At 47.4% G+C, this 17,087-nt stretch overlaps 1 protein-coding gene across 1 annotated transcript in view; it reads right to left on the bottom strand.

Moving 5' to 3' along the window:
* Nucleotides 1-853: 853 nt before the first annotated feature.
* ncf2 (neutrophil cytosolic factor 2) overlaps nt 854-17,087 on the bottom strand; it is a 74,448-nt gene continuing 58,214 nt past the window's right edge. The window contains exons 13-15 of the mRNA XM_072511226.1: nt 14,491-14,605; nt 14,283-14,367; nt 854-1,461 (exon numbers count right to left, since the gene is read on the bottom strand). Of these exons, the coding sequence (XP_072367327.1) occupies nt 1,355-1,461; nt 14,283-14,367; nt 14,491-14,605 (307 nt within the window). The 3' untranslated portion in view covers nt 854-1,354. The remainder of the gene's footprint in view (nt 1,462-14,282; nt 14,368-14,490; nt 14,606-17,087) is intronic.

Raw genomic sequence — 17,087 nt, 5'->3', positions numbered from 1 at the left:
GAGCTGATACTGGGATCCATTGTACATCAGTGGATGGGACTTGATGCAAGTTAGGACACAGGCAGTAGAGTTTGGAATAACAAAACTCTCAGGGTGGAAGATGGGAGGCTGTTCAGGACTCTGTTGGAGTAGTCGATTTTACGGATAACAAAAGGCACGGATGGGAATTTCAGCAGCAGACGAGTTGAGGCAACTAATGTTGAGGAGGTGTAAATGGACAATTTTGGTGTGAAGATGAGGTTATAGGCTTTCCCCAGGGCCAAATCTGACACCATGACTGTGAACAGTGGTTCAACTTCAAGACAGTTGATAGGGAGAAGGATGAAGTTCAGATAAAGTTGAGAAATGTATGTGTAACAATTTGGTTGTGCATTTTATAGACATGGCTTTTGGGGAGAAAAAAGGCATTGCCCCTATAACCACATATAAAGGGAAGACATTAGCTAAGATTGTTGGCAAAAACCTGTTGCTGCCTCAAACAAGCTCTTTTAGGAGTTTTTTTAGCCTCCCAATTTTTATTTAATCCAATGTCGAAGAAACTCGCTGCCAATAAATTTGAATATCCTGGACTTCAACATTTGGCGAACACCATCTCATACAAGGGTCTATAGTTACTTTCTATGCTTTAACCTCTTGCTAAGATTTTTTAAAATGGAATTATAAGATTGTTCTAATAAATTTCAGTCACTTAGGTTGAATCAAAGAAGATGACCACTATAACCCCAGTCATTGAAGAGCTCAGGTAGGCGATGTTGGATGCTGTAAACCTGTTTCATTTTGTTTTTGCAGTGAGAAAAATATTCACTAATCAATCACTTACTAATCAACAACTGATGAATGAGAGGAAAAACAATCTGATCCATTATAGGTTTATTTTCATTCCTTGTTATTGCAGAAATAATATGTATTGGAATCCACTCATTCCTCCAAAGTAAAAATTGTATTTTGTTTTTGGTCATCTGAGAATGGAATCAGTGGAGCAGCCAAACAATTTGACTTAGTTGCAGTTACAACTTCAGAGGAAGAAACCAAAGGGCATTCAAAACAAACATTTTTGGGAAAGCAAGATGTTGGTTGATGTTCAAGAAGGTCACATTGTGGTTGTACAATATGCTCTGACTTCATACAAAACAATTGAGTGGTGCAAGTTACATTGCCTTGCAACACAATACGCAATGGAAATTCAGCATTTTCTCAATCCTTTGGCAGCAGTCACAAACCTAAATTCAAGAACGTTTGGAAAAATCAACTTTAAAAGTTCAAATCACTAAAACACCTTTTCTGTGGATAATCATTCAAGTATAACCCTAGGAGAAAGAGCCCACATCAAAATCTGCACACACTTGCATGAGCTTTACATTCCTGAATTCATAATTTCAACCATGCTTAATTCTTTGACAAACGTTGCTGGGAAGATACCAGTGTTTCCTTTGCATTGTCCTTCCAGCCAATTATTGTTCACTGTGAAAGAAAGCAAAGTAGTGAAAGTATGTTTAAACAACACATCTGAGACAAGATACCAGAGAGATGTCCAAGTTTGATGACTTCGAAGAAAAGTAGTGATGTACCATCAATGATGACAGACGAGAGTCGGAAGAGTAAACTATGGCTTTAATCAGCTAAAAGATTCCGCTGGCAGCCGGTCCCAGAATGAGGGCAGGGCTGGAGGTTAGCTACCTTTATACTTGAGCCCGAGGGGCAGAGCCAGCAGGGACAAACCCAGACATGTAACAATCAGTAAGTACAATAAGAAAGAACAGTATGTACAATATAATACAGTGGTTCACCACATTCACCCCCTGTTTAAAAAAAAAAAAAAGAGAGTCCGGCGGGGGTGACGTGGACGGGTTGAATTAGAGATCGAGTCTGTCGGGGGCTGTGACCTTCCGCTGTGATCGCCTCAGTCCAGTCTGTGGTGAGGACACTGGTGTCGGATGAAGTGTTGAGGCCTGCATTTCCAGGAGCGTGTTGTATTCCGGATAAGTAGCAACGGAGGGAGACAGTGTAGTGTCGGGGTAGTGGTGATAATCGCTGGGGAACCTGCGGGTGCCGAGTCCCGAAGGGAAACTGTGTCGTCCCGCCCGTCATGGTGTGCCACGTAGGCATATTGGGGGTTAGCATGGAGGAGAAGGACCTGTTCGACCAGGGGTTCCGACTTGTGACTTCTCGCATGCTTCTGGAGGAGGACGGGTCCTGGGACCGTCAGCCAGGACGGAAGAGAGACCCCTGAGGTGGACGTCCTGGGGGAAACAAACATTCTCTCATGAGGTGTCGCATTAGTGGCGGTACACAGGAGCGACCGGATGGAGTAGAGCGCATCGGGAAGGACCTGCCAGCGGGAGACAGGGAGACTTCTAGACCGTAGGGCAAGAAGGATGGCCTTCCAGACCATCGCGTTCTCACTCTCCACCTGTCCGTTTCCCCAGGGGTTGTAGCTGGTAGTCCTGCTTGAGGCGATGCCCTTGCTAAGCAGGAACTGATGCAGCTCATCACTCATGAAAGAGGAACCCCGATCGCTATGGATGTAAGTGGGGAAACCGAACAGGTGAAGAAGCCGTGCAGGGCCTTAATGACTGGCAGAGTTCATATCAGGGCACGGGATGTCGAAAGGGAAACGTGAGTACTCATCAATGATGTTGAAAAAGTACACATTACGGTCAGTGGAGGGGAGGAACCCCCTTGAAATCGATGCTGAGGCGCTCAAAGGGGCGGGGGAGGCCTTTACCAGGTGTGCTCTATCCGGCAGAGAGAAGTGCGGTTTGCACTCCGCGCAGACCTGGCAGTCCCTGGTCATGGTCCTGACCTCCTCGATGGAGTAAGACAGGTTGCGGGCCTTGCTAAAAAATTTTAAAACGGGTGACCCCCGAGTGACAGAGGTCATTGTGGAGGGACCGAAGTCGGGTCTACTTGTGCGCTGGCACATGTACTGCGGGATAGGGCATCTGGAGGCTCATTGAGCTTCCCAGGTCGATAGAAGATATAATTATAGGTGGAGAGTTCAATCCTCCACCTTAGGATCTTGTCATTCTTGATGTTGCCCCGCTGTGTGTTATTGAACATGAAGGCAACCGACCGTTGGTCAGTGAGGAATGAATAGCCTGCCAGCCAGGTAATGCCTTCAATGTTGCACAGCTTCCACAATGGACTGGGCTTCCTTCTCGACGGAGGAGTGTCGAATTTTGGAGCCCTGGAGGGTACGGGAGAAGAAAGCCACGGGCCTGCCCGCCTGGTTGAGGGTAGCGGCCAGAGCAAAGTCAGACGCATCGCTCTCCACCTGGAACGGGATGGATTCATCTATTGCATGCACCGTGGCTTTGGCAATATCTGTTTTGATGTGGTTGAAGGCCAGGCAGGCCTCGGCTGTCAGGGGAAAAATGGTGGATTTAATGAGTGGGGCGGGCCTTGTCCGCATAATTGGGGACCCACTGGGCATAATAGGAAAAGAACCCCAGGCATCTCTTCAGGGCCTTGGGGCAATGGGGGAATGGAAGTTCCAGGAGGGAGCGCATGCGGTCGGGATCGGGACACCGTTTTCCACAACGTAGCCAAGGATGGCTAGGCGGGTTCTGCGGAAAACACATTTCTCCTTATTGTATGTTAGGTTAAGGAGCTTAGCGGTGTGGAGGAAATGCTGGAGGTTAGTGTCATGGCCGCAGATGGTGACATCCAGATACGGGAACGTGGCCTGCAGCTCGTACTGGTCAACCATTCGGTCCATCTCCTGTTGGAAGACCGAGACCCAATTGGTGATGCCGAAGGGGACCCTGAGGAAGTGGTCGAGGCAGATGGCCGCCTCTAAGGCTGTGTATTGGCGGTCCTCCGGGCGGATAGGGAGCTGGTGGTACACTGACCTCAAGTCAATAGTGGAGAAGACTCGGTACTGCGCAACCTGATTGACCATGTCAGATATGCGGGAGGGAGAGGGTACGCATAGAGCTGCGTGTACCGGTTGATGGTCTGACTGTAGTCGATGACCATCCGGTGCTTCTCCCCAGTTTTGACGACCACCACTTGGGGTCTCCCAGGGCCTCTAGTACTGGCCTCTACGATCCCTTCCCGCAGGAGTCGCTGGACCTCCGAGCTGATAAAGGCCTTGTCCCGAGCACTGTATCGTCTGCTCCTAGTGGCGACGGGCTTACAGTCCAGGGTGAGGTTAGCAAAGAGCGGGGGTGGTGCGACCTTGAGGGTCGAGAGGCTACAGGCGGTGAGAGGGGGCAGGGATCCATCGAACTCCAAGGTAAGACTTTTGAGGTGGCATTGGAAATCTAGAACTAGTAGTAGGGCAGCGCAGAGTTTGGGGAGGACGTAGAGCTTGAAACTTTTGGATTCAACGCCCCGTACTGTAAGGGTTGCGACACAGTACCCACGGACTTCCACGGAATGTGACTCGGAAGCCAGGGAGATTTATTGGATCGCGGGTAAAATTGGGAGGGAGCAGCGCCGTACCGTATCTGGGTGAATGAAACTCTCCGTGCTCCCGGAGTCTCGTGGCAGTTGATCCGGACGGCCATCGTGGATTTAGTGAGGTGATGAGGTCGAGATTGGTCGAGGGTAATGGAGGCGAGCTTCGGAATGTGGGTGGGCTAATCGAGGGTAGCGGAGGCCAGTGTACGGTCTGGTTAGCTGGGGTTCCGGGAGGCGGTGGGGTGATTCCAAGATGGCGGCCCCCATGGGTCGCACGTGACGGATGACGTGGAAGATGGGGGCGGTCCCCACAGGCTACACTCAGCGCTGCTGGGTTTAGAAACAGGTCGGGCCTGGTAGACTCTAGAGAAATGGTCCTTCTTTCCGCACCCGTTGCAGATCGTGCTCCTCGCTGGGCAGTGTTGGCTGGGGTGCTTACCCTGGCCACAGAAGTAACATTTCGGGCCTCCGGAGTTGGCGGGTCGCTGCGCGGCACAGGCCTGCGGCGCCCACGAGGGTGCCGCCTGGTCAGAGGTGTAGGCATCCATGTTATGAAAGGCCACTTCCAAGAGAGTTGTACTGTGTCTTGGAGGTAGAGTGTACCCCCTTCTGGTAGGCGCTGGCGGATGTAGTTAGATTTTATGCCTGCGACATAGGCGTCCCGGATCAGCAATTCGGTGTGCTTGACAGCCGATACCGCCTTACAACTGCAGTTCCGGCCGAGTACCCGCAAGGCGCGCAGAAATTCAGCTTGTGATTCTCCGGGGCGCTGTCGCCTCGTGGCAAGGAGATGCCTAGCGTACACCTCGTTGACTTCCTTAACATACTGCCCCTTCAACAGAGTTATCGCATCCTCGTACGAGGTAGCGCCTCTGATAAGAAGGAAAACTTGTGGGCTCACCCGGGTGTTGCGGACTCTCAGCTTGTGGGTCTCAGCGGCGGCGGAGGAATCAATGTAAGATTCGAAGCAGCTTAGCCAGTGTTCAAACGTGGCAGTGGCGTCGGCTACTTGCGAGTCCAGCTCCAGGCGATCAGGGTTGAGCGAAGGATCCATCTTAACATTTTAGCTGATTAAATTGATGTACCATCAATGACGACAGCAGAGAGTCGGAAGAGTAAACTGTGGCTTTAATCAGCTAAAAGATACCTGCTGGCAGCCAGTCCCAGAATGAGGGCAGGGCTGGAAGTTAGCTACCTTTATACTTGAGCCCAAGGGGCAGAGCCAGCAGGGACAAACCCAGACATGTAACAAACAGTAAATACAATAAGAACAGTATGTACAATATAATACAGTGGTTCACCACAAGTAGATTTGTGACTACAATGATTGAATTTACTTCATAGATTCATAATTAAGTTCTCCTATTTTTGCTAACTTTCACAAAGTAGGTGTGTATACATTAACCATTGTCCATAGAATTTACAGTGAATTTAAATTGCAGAAGGAGGCCATTCGGCCCAACGAGTCTGCACCGGCCCTTGTAAAGAGCACCCGACTCAAGTCCACACCTCCACCCTATCCCGGAAACCCAGTAACCCTACCAAACCAATTTTTGGACTCGAAGGGCAATTTAGCATGACCAATCCACCTAACCTGCACATCTTTGGCGTGTGGGAGGAAACCGGAGCACCGGAGGAAACACACGCAGACACTGGGAGAACATGCAGATTCTGCATAGTGCCCCAAGCCAGGAATCGAACCTGGGATCCTGGAGCTGTGAAGCAACTGTACTAACCACTGTGCTGCCAATGTTTGTTCCTTTTCAAAAATGCCACCATTCATGCAGAAATAGACCAGGATAAGGAAAGCTAAGATGCATGGGTAAATATTTTTAAAGGAATATCAGTAAATAAAATTAAAAACAAGTGAGGACCCTTAAGAGGAGAAAATTGTCCATTTAAAAAAACAAAACAATAAACGACAGTGGTATTTAAGAAATATTTTGCCTTTACCAAAAAGAATATCTTAAGAGATTCATTCAGAAGTGGCCGAATGTAGAAGGAGTACTATTATTTTTTTTATTTTTTTTTTTTTAATTAAAAAAAATTTAGAGTGCCCAATTCATTTTTTCCAATTAAGGGACAATTTAGCGTGGCCAATCCACCTACCCTGCCCATCTTTGGGTTGTGGGGGCAAAACCCACGCAAACATGGGGAGAATGTGCAAAATCCACACGGACAGTGACCCAGAGCCGGGATCGAACCTGGGACCTCACCGCCGTGAGGCAGCAATGCTAACCACTGTGTACTATTATGATGGACATTTTAGATAACCTAGTTCAGCTCAAATGAAGATGACATGCTACGGCCTGACAGGATGCATCTTGGGATCATGAGGGAGAATAGTAAAGTTGTTTGGAAGGGAGAGAGGGGAGAAGTTTAGGGCAGTTTTTCCACCGTGGATAGTGATGTTCCATAGGATTCAGTTCTGGGACCACTTTTGATTACTGTATATATCAATAATTTTGATGTGGACTTCTGGGTGCGGCGATGACCAGCTGAGTCGCACGTTTCGGCAGCTCCCGGTGAAACGGACTTTTGGGCTCTTGATAGGAGCCCCAACGGCAATTTTGACGGCTAAAAACACTGTGCGGTAAACCAGAAGGGAATCCCCCCTGGATACGGATGAAAAAAGGAGGAGAAAGTGGCCGGATTGCAGTGGATCCTTTAGACCAGCGGCAAGGAAGGCAAGCAAAAACCAAGATGGCGTCGGAAGGTGGCAGTTTAACATGGGGCCCTGAAAAACAAGAGTTCTTGAAATGCTGTGTGGAAGAGCTCAAAAAGGAAATGAAGAAAGAGCTGTTGGCCCCGATACTACAGGCGATCGAAGGGCTAAAGGAGGAACAAAAGACCCAGGAGCGGGAGCTTCGGGTCGTGAAGGCAAAGGCAGCCGAGAATGAGGACGACATACAGGGCCTGGTGGTGAAGACGGAGACGCATGAGGCACATCAGAAACGATGTGTGGAAAGGTTGGAGGCACTGGAGAACAATGCAAGGAGGAACAACCTGAGGATTCTTGGTCTTCCTGAAGGTGCGGAGGGAGCGGAATTCGGGGCATATGTGAGCACGATGCTGCACTCGTTAATGGGAGCGGAGGCCTCGGCGGGTCCGTTGGAGGTGGAGGGAGCATACCGAGTGATGGCACGAGGACCGAGAGCAGGAGAAATTCCCAGAGCCATAGTGGTGAGATTCCTCCGTTTTAAGGATAGAGAAATGGTCCTTAGATGGGCAAAGAAAACTCGGAGCAGTAAATGGGAGAACGCGGTGATCCGCGTTTATCAAGACTGGAGTGCGGAGGTGGCGAGAAGGAGGGCGAGCTTTAATCGGGCCAAGGCGGTGCTTCATAAAAAGATGATAAAATTTGGAATGCTGCAACCAGCAAGACTGTGGGTCACATATCGAGGGAGGCACCACTACTTTGAGACGGCGGATGAAGCGTGGACTTTTATTGTGGAAGAAAAACTGGAATGAGCGGGTTATTAAAAAGAACGTTTGAACAAAGTGGTGGGGCGAATGTGGGGGGGCGAAGAGGGGGGTTAAAAAGGGGGAAAGAGGAGTTTTATGTACTAATCCTGCGAGGTGGTAACTTTTCTCTCTTCCACAGGTGGTGATGGGGGGAGGAGGGGAGGTGGAGGAGATGGGGCGTTGGCCATTGGGGGCGGGGCCAAGGGAGAAGCCCGGGCTTGGTTCCCGCGCTATGATAATCATGGCGGGAATAGAGAAGCAGGAAGGAGGGGGCGTCGCACGGTGCGAGCCGAGGGCACGGGGGGGGAAGCCGAGGTCGGCCAGAGTTTGCTGACTTCTGGGAGCAACATGGGGGGAGTAATTACGCTAGCGGGGGATCTAGCGGGGGGGGGGGGGGTGGGAGGGGGGAATTACTGGGTTGCTGCTGCTGGGGAGAGGGGGGAGCTGGTATGGGAGGGGATGGGCGGGGGGGCACCGCCTGGGGGAGATACAGCTGCGTGGGAACCGGGTGAGGAGCTGGAAAAAGGGGATGGCTAATCGACATTTGGGGGGGGGGGGGGGGGGGTAGGAAGCCCCCCAACCCGGTTGATTACGTGGAGGGGGGTAGGAAGCCCCCCAACCCGGTTGATTACGTGGAACGTGAGAGGGCTGAACGGGCCGATAAAGAGGGCACGGGTACTCGCACACCTTAAGAAACTTAAGGCAGATGTGGTTATGTTACAGGAAACGCACCTGAAACTGATAGACCAGGTTAGGCTACGCAAAGGATGGGTGGGGCAGGTGTTCCATTCGGCGCTAGATGCGAAAAACAGGGGGGTAGCTATATTAGTGGGGAAGTGGGTAATGTTCGAGGCAAAGACTCGTGGCGGATAACGGGGGCAGATACGTGATGGTGAATGGCAAACTACAGGGGGAGACGGTGGTTTTGGTAAACGTATATGCCCCGAACTGGGATGATGCCAATTTTATGAGGCGGATGCTAGAACGCATTCCGGACCTAGAGATGGGAAAGCTGATAATGGGGGGAGACTTTAACACGGTGTTGGAACCAGGGCTGGATAGGTCGAAGTCCAGGACTGGAAGGAGGCCGGCAGCAGCCAAGGTACTTAAAGATTTTATGGAGCAGATGGGAGGTGTAGACCAGTGGAGATTTAGCAGACCTAGGAGTAAGGAGTTCTCGTTTTTCTCCTATGTCCATAAAGTCTACTCGCGAATAGACTTTGTGCTGGGAAGGGCGTTGATCCCGAAGGTGAGGGGAACGGAGTATACGGCTATAGCCATTTCGGATCACGCTCCACACTGGGTAGACTTGGAGATAGGGGAGGAAACAGGAGGGCGCCCACCCTGGAGAATGGACATGGGACTAATGGCAGATGAGGGGGTGTGTCTCAAGGGTGAGGGGGTGCATTGAAAAGTACTTGGAACTCAATGATAATGGGGAGGTCCAGGTGGGAGTGGTCTGGGAGGCGCTGAAGGCGGTGGTTAGAGAGGAGCTGATATCAATAAGGGCACATAAAGGGAAGCAGGAGAGTAAGGAACGGGAGCGGTTGCTGCAAGAACTTTTGAGGGTGGACAGACAATATGCGGAAGCACCAGAGGAGGGACTGTACAGGGAAAGGCAAAGGCTACATGTAGAATTTGACTTGCTGACTACGGGCACTGCAGAGGCACAATGGAGGAAGGCACAGGGTGTACAGTACGAATATGGGGAGAAGGCGAGCAGGTTGCTGGCACACCAATTGAGGAAAAGGGGAGCAGCGAGGGAAATAGGGGGAGTGAGGGATGAGGAAGGAGAGATGGAGCAGGGAGCGGAGAGAGTGAATGGAGTGTTCAAGACATTTTATAAAAAATTATATGAAGCTCAACCCCCGGATGGGAGGGAGAGAATGATGGGCTTCTTGGATCGGCTGGAATTTCCCAAGGTGGAAGAGCAGGAAAGGGTGGGACTGGGAGCACAGATCGAGGTAGAAGAAGTGGTGAAAGGAATTAGGAGCATGCAGGCGGGAAAGGCCCCGGGACCGGATGGATTCCCAGTCGAATTCTATAGAAAATATGTGGACTTGCTCGCCCCGGTATCGACGAGGACCTTTAATGAGGCAAAGGAAAGGGGACAACTGCCCCCGACTATGTCTGAAGCAACGATATCGCTTCTCTTAAAGAAGGAAAAGGACCCACTACAATGCGGGTCCTACAGACCTATTTCCCTCCTAAATGTAGATGCCAAGATCCTGGCCAAGGTAATGGCAATGAGAATAGAGGAATGTGTCCCGGGGGTGGTCCACGAGGACCAAACTGGGTTTGTGAAGGGGAGACAGCTGAACACTAATATACGGAGGCTGTTAGGGGTAATGATGATGGCCCCACCAGAGGGGGAAACGGAGATAGTAGTGGCGATGGATGCCGAGAAAGCATTTGATAGAGTGGAGTGGGATTATTTGTGGGAGGTGTTGAGGAGATTTGGTTTTGGAGAGGGGTATGTTAGATGGGTGCAGCTGTTGTATAGGGCCCCGATGGCGAGCGTGGTCACGAATGGACGGGGATCTGCATATTTTCGGCTCCATAGAGGGACAAGGCAGGGATGCCCTCTGTCCCCATTATTGTTTGCACTGGCGATTGAGCCCCTGGCGATAGCGTTGAGGGGTTCCAAGAAGTGGAGGGGAGTACTTAGAGGAGGAGAAGAACACCGGGTATCTTTGTATGCGGACGATTTGCTACTATACGTGGCAGACCCGGCGGAGGGGATGCCAGAAATAATGCGGATACTTGGGGATTTTTCAGGGTATAAATTGAACATGGGGAAAAGTGAGTTGTTTGTGGTGCATCCAGGGGAGCAGAGTAGAGAAATAGACGACCTACCGTTGAGGAAGGTAACAAGGGACTTTCGTTACCTGGGGATCCAGATAGCCAAGAATTGGGGCACATTGCATAGGTTAAATTTAACGCGGTTGGTGGAACAAATGGAGGAGGATTTCAAGAGATGGGATATGGTATCCCTGTCACTGGCAGGGAGGGTGCAGGCGGTTAAAATGGTGGTCCTCCCGAGATTCCTCTTTGTGTTTCAGTGCCTCCCGGTGGTGATCACGAAGGCTTTTTAAAAAAAGGATTGAAAAGAGCATCATGGGTTTTGTGTGGGCCGGGAAGACCCCGAGAGTGAGGAAGGGATTCTTACAGCGTAGCAGGGATAAGGGGGGGGGGGGGGGGGGCTGGCACTACCGAGCCTAAGTGAGTATTATTGGGCCGCTAATATTTCAATGGTAAGTAAGTAGATGGGAGAGGAGGAGGGAGCGGCGTGGAAGAGATTAGAGAGGGCGTCCTGTAGGGGGACTAGCCTACAGGCTATGGTGACAGCCCCATTGCCGTTCTCACCGAGGAACTACACCACAAGCCCGGTGGTGGTGGCTACACTGAGGATTTGGGGACAGTGGAGACGGCATAGGGGAAAGACTGGAGCCTTGGGGGGGGGGGGGGGGTCCCCGATAAGAAACAACCATAGGTTTGCCCCGGGGGGAATGGATGGGGGATATGGAATGTGGCAAAGAGCAGGAATAACGCAACTGAAAGATCTGTTTGTGGATGGGAAGTTTGCGAGTCTGGGAGCGCTGACCGAGAAATATGGGTTGCCCCAAGGGAATGCATTCAGGTATATGCAACTGAGGGCTTTTGCGAGGCAACAGGTGAGGGAATTCCCGCAACTCCAGACGCATGAGGTGCAGGACAGAGTGATCTCAAAGACATGGGTGGGGGATGGTAAGGTGTCAGATATATATAGGGAAATGAGGGACGAAGGGGAGACTATGGTAGATGAACTAAAAGGGAAATGGGAAGAAGAGCTGGGGGAGGAGATCGAGGAGGGGCTGTGGCCAGATGCCCTAAGCAGGGTAAACTCGTCGTCCTCGTGTGCCAGGCTAAGCCTGATTCAGTTTAAGGTATTACACAGGGTGCACATGACTGGAGCACGGCTCAGTAAATTTTTTGGGGTGGAGGATAGGTGTGCGAGGTGCTAGAGAAGCCCAGCGAATCATACCCATATGTTTTGGTCATGCCCGGCACTACAGGGGTTTTGGATGGGGGTGACAAAGGTGCTTTCAAAAGTAGTGGGGGTCCGGGTCGAACCAAGCTGGGGGTTGGCTATATTTGGGGTTGCACAAGAGCCGGGAGTGCAGGAGGCGAGAGAGGCCGATGTTTTGGCCTTTGCGTCCCTAGTAGCCCGGCGCAGGATATTGTTAATGTGGAAAGAAGCCAAGCCCCCGGGGGTGGAGACCTGGATAAATGACATGGCAGGGTTTATAAAGCTAGAGCGGATTAAGTTCGTTCTAAGGGGGTCGGCTCAAGGGTTCACCAGGCGGTGGCAACCGTTCGTCGAATACCTCGCAGAAAGATAGATGGAATGGAAGAAAGAAGGCAGCAGCAGCCCAGGATCGGGGGGGGGGGAAGAGGAGGAACCAGAAGGACTCTCAGGGTTGTTAATATATACTGTATAATATGTATAGGTCGTTGCAACAGATAATTATATATTGGACTGTTAAATTATATTTTGTGTTACTTGTGATAAGGCAGTTGCCAATTAGGGTTAGTTTTCATTTTTGTTTTTTATTATTTATTCATTTTGTTTATAAAATAGGTCATTGTTATTTGTGTTGGTTGACCAAAAATTCTCAATAAAATATTTATTAAAAAAAAAATAATTTTGATGTGAACCTGGAGGGAGGGAGTAGTGTTGAAACTGGCAGATGTATGTGTGGCACTTGCCCAAGGCCAAACCCAAACCCGCAGAGAATAAAGATGGCGGACGGAATTTAAGTTTTAAATTATGTATTTTCAGAAAAGACAGCAGTGATTGTGCTCTGAAATAGCAGATGGATTTTGGCATTCAACTTTAGTTAATATTATATTTAAAAAGTAGCTACGTTTATGCAAGGAGTGTAGGTCATAAATGTTTTATAAAATATTAAGACCTCAGTGTGCATTGTCAACTGTGGCTCAGTAGGTAGCACACTTGTCTCTGAATTCAAAGATTCTGGGTATAATCCCACTTAAGCATGAAAATCCAGTGCAGTACTGAAGGACCATGACACCAAGCTGCCATCTTTTAGATAAGACATTAAACCTAGGTCCATCTGCCTGCTGATGTATAAAATCTGGCACTATTTTGAAGAAGAGCAGGGAAGTTCGCCTCAGTAAACTAGCCAATATTTTTCACTCATTCAACGTCAATAAAAATAATGGTTATTATCAAATTGCTAATTGTGGGAGCTTGCAGAATGCAAATTAGTTGACACACTTCCTACATTACAGCAGTGACCCCACTTCAAGAAGTACCTCATTGGCAGCCAAGCACTTTGAGATGTCTGTGGTAATGCAAGTCTTTTTGCAGTATGGAAAGGATATTTGGAGGTTGCGGCTCAATTTTACTAGATTGCTGCCTATTACTAGCAAGAAACAAATATGAAAAGCATGCAAAATCACATCCTTTCATTAAAATGACATGGGTATTTAAAATTATAAAAAGGATAGAAGTAGACAGCTTCTAGTGGTTTAGGTGTTAAGACCATGAGGCCATAGATACACAGTTAAATATAACAGAACAGAAAGCAGTTGAATTTCTCTTTCATGCACTTCACAGTTCACAATTTAGACTTTGTCATCTTGTAATTGAGAAATTGTTTCTGAACCCAAATTTGTGGAATGTAATCTAATTGGCAAATTAATTTAAACATTGCATAAGTTATTGCAGCGGGGCACAGTGGTTAGCACTGTTGCTTCACAGCGCCAGGGTCCCAGGTCGATTCCTGGCATGGGTCACTGTGCGTAGTCTGCGCATTCTCCTGGTGCTCCGGTTTCTGGCAATAAATGGTAATATAAACTGAATGATCTGTTTCTGTGTTGCAGCTTATTTATGTTTCCATGTATTGATTGCTTTTTCTGTAATAGTTGACTGGATTTTAACTTTTCTTTTCTTCCAGCATAAGCAGAAAAATATAGCTTTTGTGGAGTTAAAAAAAAAAAAATTGAGTACCCAATTCACTTTTTCCAATTAAGGAGGCAATTTAGCATGTTCAATCCACCTACCTTGCACATCTTTGGGTTGTGGGGGCGAAACCCACACAAACACGGGGAGAATGTGCAAACTCCACATGGACAGTGACCCAGAGCCAGGATCGAACCTGGAACCTCAGCGCTGTGAGACTGCAGTGCTACCACTGCGCTGCCCAGCTTTTCTGGAGTTGAAGAGACTATGCAAATATACACAAGTGGTACTTCAGGTATTTTATCAGATGCTACTTTCTGCAAACAACTAACAAAATGGCTAGTCCAAAAAATTGTGTTGGAGGGATCCCCAAGAAAAAGGTAGTGATAAATATTTAATACTTCAGAACTTCAAGTAATTTGGAGTGACGCCTTATGGTTCTCACCTTGTGCTAAGACATGGATGATATCTCCTTCATGAAATCCTAGATCAGCAGGGACAGAGACCTCATAATCAAACAGTGCTACTACCTGTTGTGGAAAGATGAATTAATTTAAAAATCTCAGGTCATTTAATAGCTCTAGGCATGAGAAAAATAACATCAGTAAATATTAGAAGTCTGAAAATTTACCATATGAATAAACACAACTTACCTCCGGAAACTTGCACCAAATGGTCAAACGCTGATTTCCCACCTCGGCCCACATGTTTTTCATCTTGGTTTCATTAGTAATGGGAGTGAGTTCACCACTCTCCCGTGACTTGTAACTGAAAGAAAGGATCATTGGAGATGGAAAGCAATTTTTTTGGATTTACTTTGGACTGCTTTGAGCAGACAGATCGCACATTTGTGGTCTTATGTCCCCCAATTGCCAGCACTTCAGATATGTTTAAATCACTTTTGTATGTCTCATCCCCTAAATCAAAGATATTGTTATAAAGAGAACCTAATTCCAAAGCTATTTTCATGCTCTTTGACATGAAAATTACCAACATCTGTAGAAGTCTAAGGGTAAAATTTTCTAATGGTATTAGAAATATAGGGTCAAGAGGTGAACAGCAAGTACATACTGGGGCTCAGTGATATGGGAGAATGACATGCAACTGACTGGCATGTTTAATTTAGGAACAGCATTTAAAAATCTCAATAGCTGGTGGGAGTGTTCGATCTAAATCACCAGGTTGCTGCAAAAGCCAAACCAGTACTGTGTGAAAAATAAGAGGTAGCACAATCATTGTCAAAATGAGAAAAAGATGCCTTTTAATGGATTTTTGTAGTTCTTCATGCAGAATCACAAATATCTAATAAATAAGTGAAAATGCCTTTCAAAAATAATTTAGCTTCACTGAACAGAAATTCAAACAGAAAAAAGCAGAATTATGAAGAAATGAAAACTGTGGGTACTAAATATGAGCAAGTAAAATCATTTGAATCACTTACTTTGACATTATGTTTTGTAAGTTTCTAAATTTAATCTGGAATAAGAATAGATCATTCCATTTGTGAAACTTATTTTCTGTGCTGGATTAGTATTTTACAATCTTCATTACATAGTCAATAACAGCACCATCTTGTCTTCAGTGCATGCCTTTAATCTTCATCCAGTAGAAATGTGATGGACCATTGAGAAAATTCATAGACTCTAACATTTACTTTGTTAGTGTGAAGCATATTTTCACAATGAGAAGGGTCACATGACCTGAAATGCTAATACTGTCCGCATGCTGCCTGACTTGCTAGACATTCCCAATAATTTGTTATTTCAGATTTATTTAATATTCAGTACCCATGTAGAGTTAATCCAAATCTTGAATTTCTCCTCCATACACCCTAAAATTCCATTTATTTCATTAGCCTTCTCAAAGTACAAAACCACACACAAGGTAAGATTGGTTAAAAAAAAATTGATAATTGAAAAGAATCTAAAAGAAAGGCAAGTGAAAATTCAAATGCCAGTGAAACTCCTCATCACAAACTCTTTGCACTGTTCACTGATCTTTTTACAAAACCTTGCATGATCAATGACCCCATTTAGATGAGTAGGTACTCAAAGAACAAAGAAACAACAAAGAGAAATTACAGCACAGGTCAGGCCCTTCAGCCCTCCAAGCCTGCGCCAATCCAGATCCTCTATCTAAAACTGTCGCCTATTTTCCAAGGCTCTGTATCGCTCTGCTCCCTGCCCATTCATGTATCTGTCTAGATACATCTTAAATGACGCTTTCGTGCCCACTCTACCAGCTCCGCCGGCAATGCGTTCCAGGCACCCACCACCCTCTGCGTAAAGAACTTTCCACGCAATTCTCCCTTAAACTTTTCCCCTCTCACCTTGAACACGTGACCCCTAGTAATTGAGTCCCCCACTCTGGGGGAAAAAAACTTCTTGCTATCCACCCTGTATACCTCTCATGATTGTGTAGACCTCAATGAGATCCCCCCTCAACCTCTGACTTTTTAATGAAAATAATCCTAATCTACTCAACCTCTCTTCATAGCTAGCGCCCTCCATACCAGGCAACATCCTGGTTAACCTCCTCTGCACCTTCTCCAAAGCATTCTCCTTCTGCCACACTTTGTGCAATAACAGTGGCAAAATAGGAGCAGCCCACAGAAAATTACCTGCAAATGGCAAGTTCAAAATATTTGTGAAAGAAAATAGAAACTCATAACAATTCATCTTTGGATCCAAACAACTCTAGACCTGCTCCAAGTAAGTTCTGATGGGTAGATATGTCTTTGTGGTGGAGAACATTTAACTTAATAAGTTTAGGTTCAAGTGAAATTAATTGGCTTAGGTGATGCAGTAAGTGGGTACATTGTCCTCTCACCTCTCCATTCTTTCTCCACTAACCATAATAGCTCAGTTGAAATGTGTTTGGACATGCTCAGCTCCATTTCATGCAGCTGTAGCACCCACAATACAACTACACCCCATTTTGGAAGTAAATTGACAGGGCTCCTCAGATTACCACGGTGGTTTAGAGTGATGTTAGTGCAGTTGAAAATTAGAGTTGAGACAGTAGGGTAAAAAAAGTTTATGTTGCATCTAAATTGTGTTTTACCTGATCCAAGTAACTGAGGACAACTTTGAATATAACATTTCCCAGCAGTGACTTCCGGTGGCGGCCATGGAATGAGTGGTCGCACACAGAGGCACCTACTTGAAGGCGTTGGTTTTGTCCCCTTTTACCCAAACTTTGGGGAATTAATTTCACAGAGAAGTTGAGTGGAGGGGATTAATTCTCCCCC

The sequence above is a fragment of the Scyliorhinus torazame genome, chromosome 7 (genome assembly GCF_047496885.1).
Source record: "Scyliorhinus torazame isolate Kashiwa2021f chromosome 7, sScyTor2.1, whole genome shotgun sequence".
Classification (NCBI taxonomy): Eukaryota; Metazoa; Chordata; class Chondrichthyes; order Carcharhiniformes; family Scyliorhinidae; genus Scyliorhinus; species Scyliorhinus torazame.
This window is presented reverse-complemented; position numbering and strand designations above follow the sequence as displayed.